This window comes from Lethenteron reissneri, chromosome 49, assembly GCF_015708825.2.
Source record: "Lethenteron reissneri isolate LAM-NWPU_2019-01 chromosome 49, ASM1570882v1, whole genome shotgun sequence".
Lineage (NCBI taxonomy): Eukaryota > Metazoa > Chordata > Hyperoartia > Petromyzontiformes > Petromyzontidae > Lethenteron > Lethenteron reissneri.
In genome coordinates this window covers 3,555,074-3,578,527 of record NC_083827.1, presented here as the reverse complement: position 1 = coordinate 3,578,527, position 23,454 = coordinate 3,555,074, and the positions used below count along the sequence as shown (strand labels likewise).

The following is a 23,454-nucleotide window of genomic DNA, read 5'->3' as shown; positions in this document are numbered from 1 at the left end:
CGTTTCGGAACTAGCGGAGACGACCCAGAGTGGGTGGGGACTAAGGTGGGCTCGTGTAAAAGGTACAGGCGCAGACCTGCAACGGCTTTCTTACGCCACTGCCGATCGACTTTCTGCAGTCGTGCTGGATGGGACGCCGTGGTGGTGGTGGTGAGGCGTGGAAATTAAGAAACCCGCAGCGTCGTTTCGACTGCCGCGCCCGGAGATCGAATCGAGCCGGGACGACCTCTGGATCGCAGGTCCCGCAGCGTCTCTCCATGGAGGAGGGGGCTGTGTAAGCCGCATGTCAAGTGGCCGTCTCTAGTGCAAGGCAGCCTTGCACCAGACACAGCCATCGCATTCAACTTGTTCAGTGACATCACGTGTCTTGGTTCGTCACTTGAGACCAGGATAACCGAGGAAGAGTGGTAGTGTAGCGGTCAGCGCGTTGCACTACGAACCCGGCGACCCGAGTTTGATTCCCGCCCACGGCCACTAACACCGGTGACGATTATTAGAACCGGTTCCGGGCCTCCCCGAGGTCGACTCAGCCTCAAATGAGGACCTGGTGCGTTTGTGTAATGATCGCCAGTATGGAGACAAGGGCGGGCCGGGCGTGGTGCTGGCCACCCACCCCCTCGTGTGCCGTGCCGGCCTTCGTAGGTGCTCGCTAACACCACTTGCCCCAAAAGTATGTCAAGGCTATACGGGGGGTCTTTGTCTTTGTAACCTGAGACGAACAAACCCAAGGGAGAGTGTTTGCTCCACCATTGTGGAACCATGATCCTCCGCAGTTTCACGTTAGCACCGTTAAGATTGTCGATGATGATGATGGTGGTGGTGCAAACAAGCTGTGCAATGGTGGAGACATTGAACGCGACATTCTCCCACGTCGAATGCTGGCTGGACCTTGACGGAGCTGTTGTTTACAATTCAGATTTAAATGGAGCCGAGAGAGGCTTTGAAGTCAGGACACAATGATCGATAGAGTAACTCCGGTTTCTCGTGCCTTGCAGCGTTCCTTATGCAAAGCACTTTGGCCGAAGGAGTGAATGGGCACCATCATCATTATTATTATTAGCCATGGTCGATCCACTGCTGGATGAAGGCCTCTTTAACATTTTCCGCGATCCTGCGCATCGAACCGATCTCATCGCTCCATCTCGTTGTCCGGACCTCGTTCAATGCAATGTATCCTGCGACGTACACATTGCATATGTAAAGTCAAACCAATGTTCTCAAATGTAATAATAACATAATTTATGGCTCTTTCTCAATCCACGACCGAACGCCTCTCCATCCCGAGGCTTGTTTGACCACACGTCATCGCTGAAAATATGAGATTAAAGTTCGCAACGATAATGGTGGGTAGCTTGTGTGCGTCATCCAGCCGGTGAATAATGTGAAATCGTGACACTGAATAACCATAAAACATAGGCTTGCGAATAAACAAATCTACTTTGGGCTTTTAGACCGAACAATTGATCGCTAACTTCGGTTAGAACAACCCCGACGGCCTTCATTAAAATTTAAACACGAACCTTCCTCCCCAACTCCGCATTAAAGCATTAAAATAAATAAATCAAACACCGCGACACACGACCAAAGGAACCAAAAAAACATCGAATCAATTTTAGTATTTTTTTTGTTCCCAAAAAAAGCAGCTATTTAAAATTAAAATCAAAAGATAGAAGATGGCAAAAACGCTCATCCGCCAAATTCTAACTGGCAACGCTCGTCAGGCCCGCGTCTTCTCTGACCCCGAGTGCCAACGGAAGGGCCCCATCGAGTAGGCCACGTCGCTTGGAGAGCCACGCGCCGACGACCTTTATTGAAGCCGCCCGTTTAGAGCAGTTGGAGGCGTATTCTTACGTGTTTTCGGTAAAGTCACGTAGGTAAAAATACAGCTGTCGTGCTGTGACGATTCCACCTGAAGACGGAATGCTTGTGTTGCCTCCGAAACGTCGTGATTTTTATTTTATTTTACTTTTATTATCTTATTGGTTCTTTCGGTAAAGTCACGTAGAATGGAAATAATAAAATAATGTTATATTATATTTATTATGTTTTATTTTTATTATTTTATTATTTCCATGCTACGTCACGTAGAATGGAAATAATAAAATAATAATAAAACATAATAAAATAATATGATATTATATTTATTATGTTATATTTTAATTATTTTATTATTTCCATTCTACGTGACTTTACCGAAAGAACCAAAAAGATGAATCCCTGCAGTCACGAAAGCTTTAAATCTAAATTTAACTTTTATTAATTTTTATTTTTTTACCTACGTGACTTTACCGAAAAAACCTAAGAATACAGTGGGAGGCGGTTTGCCGTGGCGCCGAGCGGCCTGACGTCTTGGACGGAGGCCTAGGTAATGACCCCGGAACCGGCGAACTGCAGCAGAGTATCGTGGACAATTCTCTTCTGATTATCCCACGTGTTGATGCGGCTTAGCGGAATGAGACGCAGCTTTTGTTTTTTTTTCTGTTGGCCGCCGAGCGTTTCGATGGACTCGTAATGTCACCGCGCTCCACGTGGGAAGACGCGTCTGCCTGTCTGTCTGTCGGGCTGCGTGCGTGTGCTCTCGGGAGCGGCCAAAAACGCCGGTGACGATTATCTCAACCGGTACCTGTGCCGATCACTACCCCTATCACTACCCCAACCCCTATCACTACCCCAACCGCTATCACTACCCCAACCCCTATCACTACCCCAACCCCTATCACTACCCCAACCCCTATCACTACCCCAACCACTATCACTACCCCAACCCCTATCACTACCCCAACCCATATCACTACCCCAACCCCTATCACTACCCCAACCGCTATCACTACCCCAACCCCTATCACTACCCCAACCCATATCACTACCCCAACCCCTATCACTACCCCAAACGCTATCACTACCCCAACCGCTATCACTACCCCAACCCCTATCACTACCCCAACCGCTATCACTACCCCAACCCATATCACTACCCCAACCCCTATCACTACCCCTATCACTACCCCAACCCCTATCACTACCCCAACCCCTATCACCACCCATACCCCTCGTTAGCCTCTCCGCTGGTTCTCATAACAGCCCCACTCTCCTTCGTCTAAACCACAAACACCTTGGATTAAGGCGCCATATCAATCTAAATGAGACCATAAATGACGTCACGCGATTTTGGACGATTTTTGACCCCCCCCCCTCGTCACACGGCGTCACAAAAAGTCAGACCCCCCCCTCAAATATGACGTCACAAAGCTCTGCCCCCCCCCCCCCAGAACCATATTTCCATTTTGAAAATAAAACATGCTTCAAATGGCTTTAAACTATTGTCATTGTAGTGTGTATTTAATGTGGCGCTGCACTCTGATGTTGTAGGAGTGTTGTTATAACAATTAGTTGTTATAACAATTAGTGTTGTTATAACAATTAGTGTTGTTATAACAATTCTGTATTTAAAAAAGTTGCACATCTTGATGTGACGTCACATTTCTCAACCCCCCCCCCCCTCGTCACGCATCGTCCCAAATGTCTGACCCCCCCCCACCCCCGGTACGTGACGTCATTTACGGACGGCCCCCTATTCCTTTGTTTATTATTATAACGATACCACGTGAAGACGCCATTAGACGAACTCCCCCCCGCCATTTTAAGTTTGTTGTTAGAATCATAAATTCCGGGACCCCTCTGAGCTACTCCGGGTTGGGGGGGGGGGGGTAGGCGTAGGGGTAGGGGGGGGCTGAGACTGGTGGCTCGCTCCGTGCCATCAGGTTCGAGCGTCCAAGCGGCGAGTGCTCGGCGCGCTGCTGGTCGACTGCGCTGCATCTCCGGCGCGGCCGCGTTGACGCGAGCCGACTTCGCTTGGGGGGGGGCAGAGAGGGTGTGGGGGGGGGGGGCATGCGAGAGAAGCCGATTAATGGGTCTACTGCTACTATCTTGCGGAGTTGAACTTTTCGATTTAAAGCTTTCGTGACTGCAGGGATTCATCTTCTTGGTTCTTTCGGTAAAGTCACGAGGAGACAGACACTTTCCTCGACAGATCTGTTCTTCACCTGAGGACGGCTACTTGCGTTGTGGCCGAAACGTCGTGAGAATGATTTTATTATGTTTAATTTTTTTTATTATTTCAATGCTACGTGACTTTACCGAAAGAACCAGAAGATGAGTTGAACTTTGCTTTATCGCAAAGGAAAAACGGGAGACGAATCTCTCTCACCCCCCCCCCCGCTGTCCCCCATTCCGTGGGTGTAAAAAAAACATGGAAAAAATGTTCGGGGATGGGGGGGGGGCTTTTATTCAATTTTTTACGAAAATCCGATTTGTAAAGAGAAATTGCCACCAAATTGTGGATATGTGTGAAGCTTGGAAAATGTTTGTATTTATTCTCCTCCTCCTCCTCTGCGCTGGTATCACAAATGTAGCCCTTCGACGCATTGCTTCCAAAGTGGTTTACGTGCGCCCTGTGTTTTATTCGTGATAGATAGTGCTTCTATAAATTTCTGTTCACGGCTGTGTGATCTGACTGTGCTCCGTGTTTGACGTCAGTCCTGCTTGGCTGACTGAACGTCGATTGGCAATCTCTTAAAAACCAGGGTGAATGGAAACTGAATGAATGATTGAGCGAATTCATGGATGATTGGACCTATGTTGTATGGTTCAACCTGCAATGGGGGATATTGTACAATGCGGCATCCTCGTGCTTAAACTTGCTTTACGGGCTGTAGATCTAAGCGATTTTATCAGGATCGTCAACAATGACTGCACCAAAAAAAAACCACATCTATAACGCTAGTTTTACTTTTTAAAGATTGTTCTGCATTCATTTCATTCAAGGTTTAGAGAATGAAAAAAAACAATTGGAAGTCATGCCACGCTAGTTTAGCTTTTAAAAAATGTTGTACATTCATTTGATTCAGGGTTTAGAGAATGAAGAAAAAACAATTGGAAGCTTTTAAATAATGTTGTGCATTCATTTAATTCAGGGTTTAGAGAATGAAAAAAACTATTGGAATCCCTGCCACGCTAGTTTTGCTTTTAAAGAATGTTGTGAATTAATTTAATTCAGGGTTTAGAGAATGAAGAAAACAATGGGAATCCCTGCCACGCTAGTTTTGCTTTAAAAGAATGTTGTATATTCATTTAATTCAGGGTTTAGAGAATGAAGAAAACAATTGGAATCCCTGCCACCTTGTGTTGGCAGGGCTTCTGAAATGTCGTGATGACCCAAGAGTCGAGACGTTGTCACGTGCCATCATCCTCCCGGGCTGTTGTCAGACACACGGTAAGTGGCACTGTTCGCTGTACAATAGTGTGGGCTCACGCAACAGATTTAATTTGACATTCCAAACTATTTCTCCACGTTGGAGTACTCGTGAAATGTATATATACATCCTGCAAATATATTTGTAACATGGGAACCAAATCGAATTTGTATCTTTTATTTTAAAATTAAGTACAAACTCAAATTGATCCATAATAGAGTTTTTTGGGGGGTTAGATCGCGTAAATATATAAATGTGTCGTTAAAACCCGCCACCACACGACACAGCCAACTAGTAAGGGTTGTCACGTAAACAGAATGTGGCCAATTCGTCACGAGTACAGCACTAACCGGTGTGTTGGAGAGCCAAGCCACAACATTTACAAACTGAGTACGACGTTTCGCCGGTAATTACAACCAGCTTCATCATGAAACCATCAAAAATCTGACACGCACTGAGACCTAAATCCGGACTCGAACCCAGCATCTCAGCGGGAACCACCGTGGGTTAGGCAACAGATCCCGTTCGGCATTCCGCTCGCAAAGCACGCGGCGTGGGCTGCGATCCGGTCAGAGCACTGAGAGGCACGTCTGTCTATCTGTCCGAACGTGACGTTTCATTTTGAACACAGACACAGAGAGACAGAGAGAGACAGAGATACGGAGAGACAGAGAAAGAGGCAGGGAGAGACACCGAGAGTGAAGGAGACAGAGAGACACAGAGAGACAGAGAGAGACACACACAGAGACAGAGAGACACACACAGAGACAGAGAGAGACACACAGAGACAGAGAGACACACACAGAGACAGAGAGACACACACAGAGACAGAGAGAGACACACAGAGACAGAGAGACAGAGAGAGATAGACACAGAGACAGAGAGAGACACACACAGAGACAGAGAGACACACACAGAGACAGAGAGAGACACACAGAGACAGAGAGACAGAGAGAGATAGACACAGAGACAGAGAGAGACACACACAGAGACAGAGATACACAGAGACAGAGAGAGACACAGAGAGACACACAGAGACAGAGGCACACAGAGACAGAGAGACAGAGAGAGACACACACAGAGACAGAGGGAGAGGGAAGGGCTTCATCGATCGCATTTAATCATCCCTCGTCGGTACTTTTTGATCGCCACGTCCTTCGGGGGGTCAACTGAGGTCGTCGATCAGGCAATGCGGTGACTTCCGGCGACTGTGCGGGAGTGCTGCTGGAATCGAGACCCCCCCTCTCCCCACCCCCCTCCCACCCCTCCCACCCCTCTCCTCTCTCCCCACCCCACCCCCTCTCCCCACCCCCCTCTTCCCACCCCCCTCTTTCCCCCCACCCCCTCTCCCCACCCCCCCTCTCCCCCCCCCCCCTCTCTGTACCCCCCCCCCTCTCTTTCCCCCCACCCCCTCTCCCACCCCCCTCTCCCCACCCCCCCAGCGTTGCCTTGGGGAGCGCGATATTTAAACACATGTCGACAGCGTCATGGATTATCCTATAAATGTCGTGCGGAGTTAAAACGACGGGGGGGGGGGGGGGGTCGTTCCCTCGGTGCGATGGTTATGTAAGGGAAAAGACGGCGGTGCTGTGAATGCATGAATGCGGGCGGCGGACACGAGCTGGAACACACACAAAAGAAAGTGAATAAAAAATAAAATCGAGCTCGCTATTTTTGGGAGGTGACCGGGAGGCTTATGGAGGTCGGAGCGTTGAGCCGGCACCGCCGAGATGCCTGGTTCGAGTCCAGGATTCAGCCGACCATGAGTAATAACGGCTTGCCAAAGTGCAGCGAGTTGATGGATGTCAGCCCCGGTCACCGCTGACTGCATCGAAACACAATTCAAAGTCGGCTCGGCAACTTTACTTGGCTAAATTAAGAATTCTTGGTTTTTTGAGGCCAGGACTCAGCCGCCCGTCAGTAAAGCGGGTTGTCGTGCGTGGCGAGTAGATGGTGTCAGCCCGGTCACTAAAGCACGTTGCAACGACAAAAATGAAGCCCGTCACATCGAACGTCTTTCCGTCCACTTGAATTTGGCAAAATTTCAGCACTGCTGAGAATTCAATATATGGGTTTGACTGCCACGTGATGAACATTTCTCTATACCAGGGCATGTAAGGAAAGTACAGTCTCCGTCGTTGCGGATACAAACTTTCAGTTGCAGGGATCTCAGAAGTAGTTCTTTGATATCACCTTCCACAGGCCCTTCCCTGTCATGGGGTGATGCATTGGCTCGCGAGAGTCCCAAATGGGCACTGCATCATTGGGCAACGATGCCGATGGCACAACTGCAATAATAAGCTTGGGAAAACAGATTTGTATTAATGTGTTTGTCTAGCCACAACACTCCGTTCTGTTTATAGGTACACACCCGGGACGTTTGACTGGGCTATAGCTTTTCCGTGGCTACACCGATCATCCGGAACTCCCCCCCCCCCACTGCACACAAGTAGCAGCAGTAGCAGCCAATTACCCTCCACCTTAAAGCAAGAAGGTCAAGGCTCTCACCTGTCCAGGTGTTCTCCTGTTCAAGCTCTTACCCGTTCGGGCGTTCACCTGCCCAGGCTCTCTCTGTCACCTGTTCAGGCTCGCTAATAGCACTTGCCCCAGTCAGCAATCGATGTTGGCTGCACAGACGGGCTGGGCATTTACGTGATTGTAGCCACATTTGTTGAATTGTTGTTGACTGAGTAAAAACGCATGAATAATTTTGAGTCAATAAACATCTATTAGTACGAGCGGGATGCACGCTTTGACGCAATTTTATCACCATTTTCAAACGCTCCGTCGCACGCGAATATATTTGATTTTGTTTTTAAACGCCACTTTGGACGGTAAATTCGGAATTAACACCGAGCACGAATGCCCGTCAAGGGGAGGCCACGCAAACTGCTTTGCTGTCCTATTCCAAAGTGAAAATTGTATTAATCTCTCACCTGCTGTGACACGGAAAACTCTCGAAGGCTTCCTCCATTCACGAAGCAAACAGCCAACAAAGAAAGCACTGAAAACGCGCGCGTGTGTGCACAAGCAATTGAACGGAAATTTTACCCCGAAATAAAATAAAAAAATGTTTATCCACGTTGAATGAAAATTAGTGACGTTTTACAATTTCCCACCTCTGTGTGTTGGTGATTTTGAAAATGTGGAGCAGCGACGCAGTGGTTCGCGTGCTGCTCTATGCACGCAGAAACTCGAGTTCGATTCCCACGCACGGCTAACATGAGCTGCAAGTAAAACGGTGGATCGGTCATGAACACACGAGCGTTATCTTATCCACGTGTTCCTCGTTCTTTCTCACAACGCGATTCCAAGCTTGACATCTCTCCATGCTGCCATGCTTCATGGAGAGACGCAATGCTTGGAAATGCACAGAGACACAGAAAGAGGAACACACGCATTAGTTCAATTTGCATATAATTTGCATACATTCAACAATCATTATTCTCACGCACACGATTCCACGCGTGCATTGTGAGCATACGACGCTTAGTAACGCGCCTCCAGATGTGCCCAACACTCTAATGCCTTGACGTCACTTTGTGATCACTCGGGAGTTGAGCGGTGGGATACGGGGAGGTGGAACGGTGGCTCAGAGGCCGTAGCGTGCCTCGGAGGCGTCCCCGGGGCCCCAAAATGAAATCCAGGCAGCCGCCTTTTACTGAACGTGGCATCTCAGACGTGGCGAGATTTCTCGTCTCAGCCCAGACACCACCGAATGACCGCACACACACACAAAAGAAATATCCCAACACCTTAAATTCGGTTCTGCACCAAATGTTCTCCCCGTGGTCGCGAGGATTTTTGTCCGAGTCCTCTCGGTTTTTCACTCCACACTTAGAATCAACGGGCGTCTTAGAGCATTTGGCTGCTATACATTTCCACGTGATGATAATAATAATCCACTTGGTTCGGCTATGATATGTGGTCCAGGTCGCTTTCTGAAAAAGAGCTCTTTCGCTCAGTGAGTCTTGCCTGGTAAAATACAAAGTTAGTTAGTTAGTTCATAGACTGGAGGGAATTGATGCACATCACTGAAGGGCTCCACAAAGTGGCTTTCTGACCGCCAGCAAATAACCTGTTGGAGTTTCATGCGGCTAGGTGCTGCTCGCCCACTGTAGCCCCCCCCGTGCCACCATGGACTAGCGGCCCCCCACAATGTGTCCTCTACTTGCTATGAGCTCTCAGGGCTGCCCTGATTGTTCACAAAGCGTAAGGGTCGCGACAGCTCCTCTGTCAGTCCTCCGCTGTCTAAGTTGTCTCTCCGCGCCTCCAGCATCTCTCGCCGCCCGGCGTTGCGGCGATCCACCCATCTGCGATCTGCGTCTCGTGTAAACAAAATCATGATCATCGTCTTCTTCTTTTTCTCCTTCATTGTGCGGCTGATGTTGATGTACGGAGCAACGGCTGTAGTTCTACACTGAGTTGGTTTTGCCAAATGATTGCGTCTTGAGTAGCGGCGTAGTGCATCGCTGTGATGATGAAGTGGTGATGATGATGTGGTGATGATAATGTGGTGATGATGATGTGGTGATGATGATGTGGTGATGATGATGTGGTGGTGATGATGTGGGGATGATGTGGTGATGATGTGGTGATGATGATGTGGTAATGATGATGTGGTGATGATGAGGTGGTGATGATGATGTGGTGATGATGATGTGGTGATGATGATGTGGTGATGATGTTGATGTGGTGATGATGATGTGGTGATGATGATGTGGTGATGATGATGTGGTGATGATGTGGTGATGATGATGTGGTGGTGATGATGTGGTGATGATGATGTGGTGATGATGATGTGGTGATGATGATGTGGTGATGATGATGTGGTGATGATGATGTGGTGGTGATGATGTGGGGATGATGTGGTGACGATGTGGTGATGATGATGTGGTAATGATGATGTGGTGATGATGAGGTGGTGATGATGATGTGGTGATGATGATGTGGTGATGATGATGTGGTGATGATGTTGATGTGGTGATGATGATGTGGTGATGATGATGTGGTGATGATGATGTGGTGATGATGTGGTGATGATGATGTGGTGGTGATGATGTGGTGATGATGATGTGGTGATGATGATGTGGTGATGATGTGGTGATGATGATGTGGTGATGATGATGTGGTGATGATGATGTGGTGATGATGATGTGGTGGTGATGATGTGGGGATGATGATGTGGTGATGATGTGGTGATGATGATGTGGTAATGATGATGTGGTGATGATGATGTGGTGATGATGATGTGGTGGTGATGATGTGGTGATGATGATGTGATGGTGATGTGGTGATGATGATGTGGTGATGATGATGTGGTGATGATGATGTGGTGATGATGATGTGGGGATGATGATGCCTCCTTCGTATTGTGAATTGGGAATTGTTTCGTGAAACTTTTCATGGTCATGGTAACATTTATAATAACCCTACAACCCTTTATCGATACAGCGCTGCATGAAGGCTTCCCTACACTTTTTGGTCATTGGGGAATCGTTTTACCATACTTCACCACATTTGCAAGTGCAGGTTTGTGAAGGGTGTTCGCGCTCCCAGGGAAAGGTCTCAGATGTCACTTGCCACCGGCGCTTGCCATGGCCGGGAATCGAACTCGGTGCGCCGGGTTTGTGGCAACAATGCGCCAAACCCACCGCGCCACCGCTCCACCATCGCGGCCTCGCTCCGCGTCTCAGACGAGCGACCCACGGGGGCCTTGACGGCTCGCCCAGGGCGGTGGCCGAAGACGCGGGGTAACGGACGGGGACAATCTTGCGTCCTCGCCGCCACGGTTAGCGCAGATCGCGCGTCACACTCACCGCAGGAGGAATAGGAACAAGGATGACAAAAATAATAATAGCAACAAAAATAGCAACAATAACAACAAAAATAGCAATAATCACAATAACAATAATAACAACAATAACAACAACAACCTTCTTGGTTCTTTCGGTAAAGTCACGAAGAAGGGAAATAATAAAATAATACAAATAAAACAAAAAAATACAGTTCAGACGCTGTTTTTCCGACAGACCTGTTCTTCACCTGAGGACGGCTGCTTGCGTTGTGGCCGAAACGTCGTGAGAATTGAATTTTATTATGTTTTATTTTTATTATTTTATTATTTCCCTTCTACGTGACTTTACCGAAAGAACCAAGAAGATGAATCCCTGCAGTCACGAAAGCTTTAAATCGAAACAACAATATCATTAATAACAAGAATAATAACAACAACAATATCAACAACAACAAGGTCTCCCGCGTGAGCGATCTGCGGTGACCATGAGAAGGCACCGCACGGCGCGACTCGAGCCCACGACGCCTCGCTGCTCAGCCTTGAACAAGTGTGGGAGCATAGCAGCGCGGTGCAGTACTGTACAACAGATGGCTCAGCTGCCGCTCTTTGTTCCGATCGTGCTGCGTGTCACCGCCCGCCCGTCCGTCCGAGCGCTGGGCAGGCTCAGGACGTGGAGCTGAGCAGCTTGTGGGATCTGTCGCGCTCGGGGCTGCGTGGCAAGGCTCTCCAAATCCATTGCCTCTCTCCCCCCAATGAAATTCGGACGAACGTCGCTCTCAACGAAAACAGAGATAATTGGACCTGCGAATAAGCGCACCCACCCACACACACCCACCCACCATCACAGTCACCCACCCTCAACCACCCACCCACCACCATTCCTCTGCCGTTTCTCCTTCATGCAGATGCGGCGACGACGCCGGCGGTGGCGAGGGGCCACGGCGGCGTGGCTCGTGGGCGGTGGGAGGCGCGCGAGCCGCATTAGCATGCAGCTCGCACGCCGCCGCCAGCTGAGCCACGGCGAGAGAGCGCCGCAGACGAACGCTGTCGGATTGGTGACCTCATCCAACACCACCACCACCGCCGCCGCCTTTCTCTGCCTCGTCGTAATGTCAGGCCCCCACCCCCGACCTCCCACCCATCTCCCACTCACCTCTCACCCACCTCCCACCCACCTTCCACTAACCTCTCACCCATCTCCACTCACTTCCCACCCACCTCCCACCCACCTCTCACCCATATCCCACCCACCTCCCTTTTTTTGCGATCAGTGGAAACAAGAAAATGCTCGATGTATTCGGCACTTTGCTTCGTTCATCATTTCGTAATTCTTTTATTTAAAATTTAAAAACTTGGCTTCATGTAACCTCCCAACCCACTTCCCTCCCACCTCCACCCTCGGACGTCTCAAATCTAGGAGGTTTTTTTTTTGTTACGCGCGTCGACTGCGCTCGCTGTGACCGTCACGCCCCATAGAATCAGCGGCGTCTTAGAGCGTGGGCGGGAGGGAGGGAGTGGGGGAGGGAGTGGGGGGAGGGAGTAGGGGGGAGGGAGGGAGTGGGAGGAGGGAGTGGGGGAAAGAGTGGGGGGAGAGAGTGGGGGGAGGGAGGGATGGAGGGAGTGGGGTGAGGGAGTGGGGGGAGGGAGTGGGGGGAGGGAGGGAGTGGGGGGAGGGAGGGAGTGGGGTGAGGGAGTGGGGGAGGGAGTGGGGAGAGAGAGGGAGTGGGGGGAGGGGGGGCTGAACCCCCCCGCCCCGCCTGCTCCAGGCTCACCCCCGCCACCTTCATCAAGGATGGAGTGAGCGAAGCATTGACTGTGCCGTGCCCCCCCCCCCCTGAGGTGTTACGTAACCCCCCCTCCCCCCCGCATGTCAGCAATGTGACGCTACCCAGGTGTTTCACCTTGACCAGCGTGCGTTGACCAGCACGGTTAAGTATGTTCACAACAACAAAACCAAAAACAACAACAACAACAACGCTCCCTCGTGACCGACAACACAAGAGTGCCGGGGCGACCTTCATCCAGCACTTCATTTAAATTTAGCCGTAAATAAACGACCGCATTTTCCACCGCTTTAAAAATCGCTCAGTTTAGTGTTTTTTTTCTTTCTCATACTCCCGTCGCTGTATCGACGCTCTCCTCCCTTGGCCGTGCATAATGCATGCGGGGTAATCGTCCCGCTTCCAGCTCACGCCCTCCGCGCTCGTTCACGACCACCGCTTGCAAAGATCCCCAGCGAGATCGCCCTCGCCAAGCCGATGACGCCTCTCTTATCCGTGCGCCGGGCCGCTCTTCATTTTTTTTTTATTTCGTTTTTTACGATCAGTTGAAACAAGAAGATGCTCGGTGTAGTCGGCACTTTGCTTCGTTCATCATTTCGTAATTTTTTTTTAAACGTTGCTTCATGTAAACCCCCACCTCTCGCTCACTCTCTCGCTCTCTCTCTCTCGTTCCGCACGCAGCCCTTCTCGCAGTCCGACGGCCTCCGACGGGCTTCATCGGTGACGCTCGCTAGCGGCACTTTCCCCACCAGCCTGTTAAGGCTATCCAGTGGACGTGTTGGGGGGTGGGGTGGGTTGGGGTGGGGGGGCGTGCGGAACCTTTGTCTTTGTGCGTGCGCGTACCGTGGCGGCGCGTCCAGGAAAGTGAGGTTCAGGCGCGACACGGTCTCGTCGCACATCTCGTACGCCATCGCCGTCGAGTATCTCTCCATGCGTGACAGACTCAGGTCGCCGTGGGAGCCGCTGTACGAGAAGCCGTCCTGCCCTGCTCCGCCACACACGGCGACAGCGGCCGCGCGCGGTCACGCGAGATCACTCGGTCACTCGCGGTCACACACACACACGGTCACCAGGTCACGCGAGGTCACACACGCGCGGTCACGCACACGGTCACTCGGTCACGCGTGAACGTCCGCTTATTCGCCGGCCGCGGTCATGTTCAATCCGCTGCTGGATGAAGGCTTCTGCAAGCCGATGCCGTCTCTCGGGGTCTTGCGTTGCGATGATCCACGTGGTGGGCAAGCCGGACCGGAGACAGCTGCCATGGATTGCAGGGTACGCCGCGATGGTGTTGCATTGATAATATTAATTTAGATGTATAAGGCACCCTTAAGGAATGGCTCACAGTAATTGCACGAGACAGAAATGTGTGAAGCCCCTTGCGTCAGTCGACTCACTGTTAGACATGGGCTGTCATCTCTCTGGTGAAAAAAAAAATCCACAAAATTCCACGGGAACAAGAAGATAAAGGGGCCTTAAATAAAATAAAAAAACACGTAAATATTAAAACACACATTTTTAATTTGCACGGTAAAGTGATTGTATGTTTTTCAGTTGCTACACAGGCAAGATAATACGACAAATCGCTAACCTTAAACACCCAGTCGTTCGTAAAAGTTGAAGGCAGTATAGTACTATAGTAATAGAGCAAGTGCAGAATCACTGAACCGAAATCGATAAGCTTGAAAGAATTTAGCGCGGGGCCCTTGAAAGTGCGGGGCCCGTAGCTACTACATATGTAGCTACTACACATGTAGCTACTACGCGTGTAGCTACTACACGCTTAGCTGCTACTACACGTGTAGTAGCTACTACATGTGTAGCTACTACATATGTAGTACATGTAGTAGATATGTAGTAGCTACATATGTAGTAGCTACTTGTGCTACGAGCATAATCCGGCACTGCCTGCATGCATCGTCTCGCTTGGTGGATCATCACGCCACCGACAAAGCTGACACTTAAATTGTAAAGGACCACCGATTGATCGATTGGCAACGATGACGATTCGTCAGCTTGCCGTGCCGACCCCGGCTCTCTCTGCGTGCGTGTGCTCATCCGGTATTGCCAGGTGGAGAGCCAAGCCACAACTTTAACAAACTGATTACGACGTTTCGCCAGTAATCACAACCAGCTTCATCAGGCGACAGCCAGAATTGTGGAGATTTGTGTGGACTGTAAATGTTGTGGCTTTACGCGATCTAACCCAGAGGGACCTGTATAATGTACCTCGAGCATTTGACATTCGCCTGAGGTCTGAACCACCATCCCTGAGCCAGAACGCGCCCACCCATTGCTCTGAGCGCTGCACTCGGCTCGCGTCTGGAACGGGTCGCGTTCTCTCCACTATAACCGGCACGGCATGGGGCAAACACCGCCAGCTGTTTTTTTTTTATAGCGCAGTCTCGTTTCAGGATCGGGATGAAACTATACGAAACTATGAAATAGAAATTTATTTATTTAGTTATGTATGTATCTATTTATTTGTTTATTTTTTCCAGGTAAGGCCCACTGAGCTATACAGCTGTAGTTTGTTTTCAGAAGCGACCTGGTAACATATGACAGCTCAAAGAATTGGCTTATCACGTGTAAATGCATGGCACCCAAATACTCCAAACGCGCGATGTTGATTCTAAATGTGGAGGAAAAACACCGAGGACCTGAAGAGAAATCCACGTGACCTTAGAGAGAGGTACACGCAATCTCCAAATATACAGCAGCAGGCGTCAGGGTCAGGATCGAACCCACGACCTCCTGTGTACCAGGCGATGTAGTTAACATCTCCTAGCCACCGTGATGATGATGAGAGAGAGACATCGCAATCTCCAAATATACAGCAGCAGGCGTCAGGGTCAGAATCGAACCACGACCTCCTGTGTACCAGGCGAGGGAGTTAACATCTCCCAGCCACCGTGTTGATGATGAGAGAGAGAAAGAGAGACACCGCAAACTCCAAATATACAGCAGGTGTAAGGGTCAGGATTGAACCCACGACCTCCTGTATACCAGGCGATGTAGTTAGCATCTCCAAGCCACGGAGAGTCGAACGCGGTCCGACATTTCGGCCCAAAGTTAAAATCCTCCAGAGCGCAAGGCGGGGACATAAGTGGCGGGGTAGCAGGGATGGGGGTGGTGCGGGGATGCGGGGATGGGTGGTGGGTGTGCGGAGATGGGGTGGGGTGCGGGTCTGGGGGGTGCGGGTCTGGGGGGTGGGGGTGCGGGTCTGGGGGATGCGGGTCTGGGGGGGGGGGCGGCACCTGCGGTGGGCAGCGACCCGAGCTGCGAGCCGCGCGCCGTGGAGCGGCTGTCCTTCTTGAGGCTCCCGGCGACGATGGTAACGCACGACAGCAGCAGCACGAGGCCGATGACCATGCCGGCCACGACGAGCGGGGACACGAGCAGGCTGGCGCTCTCGCCCGCGCCGCCCGCACCCCCGACCCCGATGCCGTCCACCGCCACCGCAGCGCCGCCCGCGCTCATCCCCCCGGCGCCGAACCCCGCGGTGCTGAACCCCGGCGCCGTTGACTCGCTGTGGTTGGACGCCGCCACCACCTCTGCGCGAGCGTCCGACAAGGCGCGGTCATCGGCGTTCTTATGCAAGGGTTAGGCGGTGGTGGTGGTGGTGGTGGGGATGGTGGTGGTGATGGTGATGGTGTTGATGGTGATGCCCAAAACGTTCCTCAAGTTATGTTTTTACTTGTAAGGCCACGCGGTGTTCTTATCAACGAACGAGTTGCGTTTAAATTTCGATTTAAAGCTTTCGTGAGTGCAGGGATTCATCTTCTTGGTTCTTTCGGTAAAGTCACGTAGAAGGGAAATAATAAAATAATGAAAATAAAACATAATACAATTATTTTATCCTTTTAAATTTTTTTTTATTATGTTTTATTTTTATTATTTAAAACATAATAAAATAATTATATCGTTTTATCCTTTTAAAATAATTTTATTATGTTTAATTTTTATTATTTTATTATTTCCCTTCTACGTGACTTTACCGAAAGAACCAAGGAGACGAGTTGCGTTTGTTTGTGTTGATTGTGCAACATTGCCAACGGAGCAGCGGCAGCATCGGCAAACAGTTCGTTGATCATACACCGTCATTCACGCAGACAGCATCTCACACCACCGCACGCGTCCCTGCACGCGGAGGCGCGTGTATAGGTCGCAAAGCTTTCAGTCAATTCACGGCCGTTCGTAAGCGCGCGGGAGGAAACCGGAGCACCCGGGCAAAAACGCACGCGTCCAAGGAAGCAACTCCCCCCCTACCGATGGAACAGATGGAGATTAGTCCTCGCTTCGCTGGGTCGCCGTTCTCCTTGTGAGCCACGGGGTGTGGCCATTGGAAGGGAGTTTGACAAAACTAAAACTGAACTATTTTTGTACTTGTTTTACACGGTAGGGAGGGGCCCACTAAGCTACGTAGCTCGTTTTCAAAAGCGACCTGTCCGTCACAAATGATAGCCAGACGAACCGGGCTTATCGCGTGGAAACGTATGGCAGCCGAACAATCTGAACGCGTGATGTTGATTCTAAATGCGGAGGAACCACGCGACCACGGAGAGAGAGACACGCAAACTCCAAATATACAGCAGCAGGCGTCTGGGTCTGTATTGAACCTACGACCCTCCTGTATACCAGGCGAGGTATAATTAATATCACGCCGACATTTATAGCAGCCAAATACTCTAAATGCGTGTTTCTAAATGTGGAGGGAAATATACAGGGGTCAGGGTCTGGATCGAACCCACGACCTCCTGTATACCAAGCGAGGTAGTATTAATATAACGCCGACATTTATAGCAGCCAAATCATCTAAGTGCATATTTCTAAATGTGGAAGGAAATACACAGCAGGCGTCAGGGTTGGGATCAAAGCCACAACCTCCTGTATTCCAGGCGAGGTAATTAACATCTCCTAGCCACCGTGATGATGATGAGAGAGAGACACTGCAAACTTCAAATACACAGCAGGCGTCAGGGTCGGGATCGAACCCACAATCTCCTGTATACCAGGTGGGGTAGTTAACATCTCCTAGCCACCGTGATGATGATAAGAGAGAGAGAGACACCGCAAACTTCAAATACACAGCAGGCGTCAGGGTTGAGGTCGAACCCACGACCTCCTGCATACCAGGCGAGGTAGTTAACATCTCCTAGCCACCGTGATGATGATGATGATGAGAGAGAGACACCGCAAATTTCAAATATACAGCAGGCGTCAGGGTCGGGATCGAACCCACAACCTCCTGCATACCAGGCGAGGTAGTTAACATCTGTGCTGTGACCCACACTCACGCGAGCAGACGAGGGGCAGGTCCCAGCCGCACTCGCGCGCGAGCAGACACTGCAGCTCCTCGATGATGCAGTGGCCGTCGCGACAGCGCAGCTCATCCTGACCACACTCCTCCTCCTCGTCCCGCGAGTCTGACGTTCACACGGTGGGGAGGGGGGCACGTGGGTTGTGGGGGGGGGGGGTGCAGGGAGCGGGCGTTGCAGGGAGCGGGGTGGAGATGATAGAAACATGAGTTTAGAGCAGTGTTATTACTAATAGGATTTATTCCCTTTTTCTGGCAACAAAACTGTCATCTGGTGGAACACCACATGAGACTAGGCTCTAAAGAAAGCTGTCTCTGGTGTGGACCAATCAATTTCAAAGACAATGCATAAATTATCACAGTGCAAGGAATCATGCTTACATTAACCACAATACTTGCAGTCACATGCAAACAAAAAACAATAGTCTGATAATTTATGCATTGTCTTTGAAACTGATTGGTCCACACCAGAGACAGCTTTCTTTAGAGCCTAGTCTCATATGGTATTCGACCAGATGACAGTTTTGTTACCAGAAAAAAGGGGAAAAACCCTATTAGTATATTTTGGTACTGGCAAAGGAGGTCCCATAATAGAGCAGTGTTGTTCACTAATTTTCAGGGGCGGGGCGCTACTTTCGCCGATAAGACATGATCGGTGTGAGGGCCTCCACCCTCCACACATTTGAAACCATTGGGGGTTGACATCACGATGATGGAGTGCGTCTGTGTCCACGCAGTATCCCGCGGGATTTGCAATGAAGAACACCGGTTTAGAGTGTTTCGCTGCTATAAATGTCCACGCGATAAGCCACTTCGTTGAGCTATCATGTTGTGGCCAGATCGCTTATGAAAAAGAAGCTGATAGCTCAGTGGGCCTTACCTGGTAAAATAAAAAAAATCGTTTTATTTGTGTCGATTTTTGTTGCGCTTTGCTTGACGATGGTCAATGCGGATTGACGAAGGCAAGCAGGCAAAGTGCGTGGACAACAACGCACGTTGCTGCAAGGCCCCTCTGCCCTATTTCAACTTTGCCGAACATTTCGATGGAGTCAAATGTATTTTTTTATGTTTGAGTCTTCGTCACCGGCGTCTGCAGCTTAATCCACATTCCATACGCCTGCCAATTTTTTGTTTTACCAAGGTAATCCCTCCCAGCGTGATGGAATGTGGCTGGCATGTACCCAGGCGCAAGACATTTAATGGTGGGGGGCCTTGTACAATTTCCTATAACGGCGCATAGCCCCCCCCCCCCCCTCCTCATGTTCACGGGGGCTTTGGTTTCCCCGTGGCCGGACTCGCCGGCACGCGGGGAGCGAGCGAGCGAGTAAGGGGGAAGAGGAGAAGAGACGGCGCTTGAAGGGGCGGCGATGGGAATGTTGGGAATATCTCGAAGGGAAAGGAGGCAGAATGAAAAACAAAAGCTAGAAATGTATCGGGGGTCACTAATGCACTTGAGAGACTCAGGAAGGCCAATCGTACTAATCGGAGATGCGGGGGAAGGACAATAACCTAAACACCAAAAATCAGCTCTCAAGAAATGAGTTTTCAATTTAGAAATGGGTCTGTGGTGTGAAGAGACGAAGAGGAGATCGTGAGGAGGGCTATGGAGATTAGAGACCCGTAGACTCAAACAGAGGTCCGAAGATTGACCCAGAAACCCATCGATTCAAACAGAGACTCGTAGACTCACGGAGAGAGAGAGAGACCGGGTAATTGACACACAGACCCATAGCTGAGAACCGCTACGGGTGCAGAAGGAGTAGAGGCAGACCGGGGTGGGGGTACGGGAGGGTGCGCTGGGCGATATGCGAGGATTGTGGAAGTGAGGAGATGGGAGAACATTTTAACCGGCGCCCGCCTGCAATCACGAGACGTAATGCACCGCTGCCGAACACGGTGTCACGCATTACCGTGCAATAATAATGAGAGCTTTGGTTAAAGAAAGAAACCCCAGACCGAGAGACTGGACTCACCGATGGTTTGGTTAAGGCCGGATGCCCATCCCACGTAAACTTCTTGGTACAGGAATGTCAGAAAGGCTGCAAGAAACACACAGACACACGCACAGACACACGCACAGACACACGCACAGACATACACAGACACACGCACAGACACACGCACAGACGTGTTGGAATCCAGAGAGAGGACGGGACATGTCCCGAGACATGGTGACACTGCGTCCGTGGCATTGGTACGCAATCACGAATGAACGAAACTATTTAAAACTATTTTTATTTTATGAGAATAGGCTTTTTCCCCTTTTTTCTGGCAACAAAACTGAAACCTTTTTACAAGGAATCGTGTCTGCGTTAACCACAATAGTTGTGGTCAGAATGCAAACAAAAACACACTCTGATAATTTATGCATTGTCCTTGAAACTGATTGGTCCACACCAGAGACAGCTTTCTTTTGAGCCTCGTCTCAAACGCTGTTAGACCAGAGGACACCAAAAGGCGTTCAATAATATAATGCCTCTATTATCAGAGTATGTTTTTTGTTTGCATTCTGACCACAAGTATTGTGGTTAATTAAGACACGATTCCTCGTAAAAAGATTTCAGTTCTGTAGCCAGAAAAAAGGGGAAAACCCTATTCTTATATTTTGGTACTGGCAAAGGAGGTCCCATGATATTCTTATTCTATTTTGCCGGGCAAGGCTCACTGAGATATATAGCTTCGTTTTGAGAAGCGACCTGGCCACAAATCATAGCTCAACGAAGTGGCGTGTCGTCTCGTGTGGACATCTAAAGCAGCCAAATGCTCGAAACGCGTGACGTTGATTCCAAATGTGGAGGGGAAAACCGGAGGGCCCGGAGAAAAATCCGCGCGACCACGGGGAGAGAGACACGCAAACTCCAAATATACAACAGGTGTCGGGGTCGTCATTGAGCCTACGTACGCCTGCATACCAGGCGAGGGAGTTAGCATCTCGTAACCGCGGTGCCTTTTCACAGAGGCTGCCAACACGATTGTCTGTGACACCGCCTCGCAGCGGAAGACGTCCACAATCGGTGATCTTTTTGCCGGTGGCCCATCTCCTCTGCTACGATGATCGGGGCTTTAAACAAACAGTTGCCCGAAATGCTACGCCACGTGTGTTGCTTTTCATGTACACGCACAGCCCCTTTGTTCAATCCACTGCTGGATGAGGGCCTCCCCACGAACCCGCAGATCGCCGTGGGCGTTCTTTGACCATACTTCACCTCGCCGGTCGGTTGACGAAAGTAGGGGAGCATACACGAGGGAGCATATGAGTACAGCACAACGATGGATTTGTATGCACCGACAATGTAGCCCCGCAGCAGCCTATCGCATCTGCTTTACGCTGGGCAGTCGCCAAAAAACGTTAACAACTCTGCAGTCTCAAACCTGCTTAGCATCCAAGGTCTGATGAGATCGGAGTATTTGGTCGGATGCTTTAGCTCTGTATCGACTATAAAAATAGATTACATTCATTATTATTATTATATGACCCATGGTTCACAAAGACAGCACAACACTGCCTAGACAGCACACTGAGGTGAATCGGCACCGGATCGTCGATTCATCTGACTCCTGAATCAAATCTGTAAATGGTGAGAAACCCTCTCGCAACGGAACGACGAGTGCAGGCTGAAGGATGTTATCTCCCTCACCCGGTGGGCAGGAAGCCGTGGGTTCGATCCCAACCCTGGTGCCTGTACCGTATACTTGGAGTTTGCATTAACTGCTTTTTGTGTTTGGAATGTTACGGAATACGTACGGTGCAAAGGAAGTTCAACATGCATGCATAACATGTCGCGTGGATTTTTATTTGAGCCCTTTCGTTTTACCCTCCACATTTAGAAACAACATGCGTTAAGATTATTTGGCTGCCACTATAAATCCCCACGTGTGATTGCGATTATGATGATGCTATCAGCTGCTTTGAAGAGCTATCATCTGTGGCCAGGTTGTCTCTGACAAGAGAACTAAATACCACAGTGGGTCTTTACCTGCTTAAATAAATATATTGAATATCGTATAAATGTCGACCTAGCCGCTTTAAATTGCCTGCTATTGAGTAGAGTTACGAAGGAAATGAAATGGCTGATTTTATTTCGTACTTATAGACTTTCTTTTGTATTTGTTTAAGTGACCCCACAGCGCCGTGATGATGTCTTCCTCGCCTGGTGTGCAAGAGGTCGGGGGTTGGATCCCGACCCTGACGCCTGTTTGTTTTGTCTGTTTGCGTGTTCTCCACCGTGGTTGCGTGGATTTGTCTCCGGGTCGTCCAGATGTTTCCCCACCACACTTCGGATCAACGTGCGTTCGGACTATTCGGCTGCTATCAATGTCCACGTGATGAGCCACTTGCGTGAGCTATCATTTGTGGCCAGGTCGTTTCTGAAAATAAGCTGTATAGCTCAGTGGGCTTTACCTGGTGAAATAAAAAAATAGTTTTTTTTGTTAACTTTTCTTAAACTTTGCACTCCCATCGTGTTTTGTTGTTGTTGTAACGTTCTGACCCGGCCTCTACTGGCGATCTGTGGAACATTGCTTGATACCTCATTGGATTCCTCCAGTGTAAATAATGACTCTGATGTAGGCTAACCACCGAAAACCACCAAAACTGTACCGTGTTGATTTGTATTCCGCTAATTCTTTGAGTCACCCTGTCCCCCTCCATTCACGCCGGGCTGGGTCTCAACCCGCCACTTAGTGATTACTCACAGCGGAGAGCAGCGGAAATAAACATCGCATTGTGCCACAGTGTCGCCGCATCTTAATGGGAAGATGTTTATTTACCGCAGCGTGTTCGACGCCAATTAACAGAATAAAGATTCGCGTGGATTTCGCTGGATGGCAGCCTTGTCTGCATGCGCTCATTGTCCACGCTAAAGAGAAAAACAATATATATTATTTCTAGATTTGAAGCTTTCGTGACTACAAGGATTCATACTCTTCGTTTTTTCGGTAAGTCACGTAGGTAAATTTTTTAATTTTAATTAATAAAAAATTTAAAAATAATAAATCACGACGTTTCGGAGGCAACACAAGTCTCCGTCATCATTAATTTCGAAAAAACTAAAAGTATGATTATATAATCTCACTTTAAACACAATCCGCAATGCGCACGCATGTTAGCCGTGCATACACTCAACGGCACTTCATTACTGCAAAGCTCAATCCTGGGATGCCAATTTTGGGGATGGCTTCGACTTCATGAATTTCGGGCAATTTTACGACGCTCCGCGCTCCGCCTACGGCTGCGGGCATTAGCCTCGCGCGCAACGCACATAGCTGATGCGAATATGAAACGCCAAAGTGTCACCCCCCACCGCG

General features: G+C 49.6%; 1 protein-coding gene across 1 annotated transcript in view; it reads right to left on the bottom strand.

Moving 5' to 3' along the window:
• Nucleotides 1–23,454, bottom strand: part of LOC133354834 (dual specificity protein phosphatase 8-like) — a 73,056-nt gene that overhangs the window by 10,718 nt on the left and 38,884 nt on the right. The window contains exons 3-6 of the mRNA XM_061571985.1: nt 20,121–20,186; nt 18,128–18,256; nt 16,088–16,384; nt 13,674–13,815 (exon numbers count right to left, since the gene is read on the bottom strand). Coding sequence (XP_061427969.1) covers nt 13,674–13,815; nt 16,088–16,384; nt 18,128–18,256; nt 20,121–20,186 — 634 coding nt within the window. The remainder of the gene's footprint in view (nt 1–13,673; nt 13,816–16,087; nt 16,385–18,127; nt 18,257–20,120; nt 20,187–23,454) is intronic.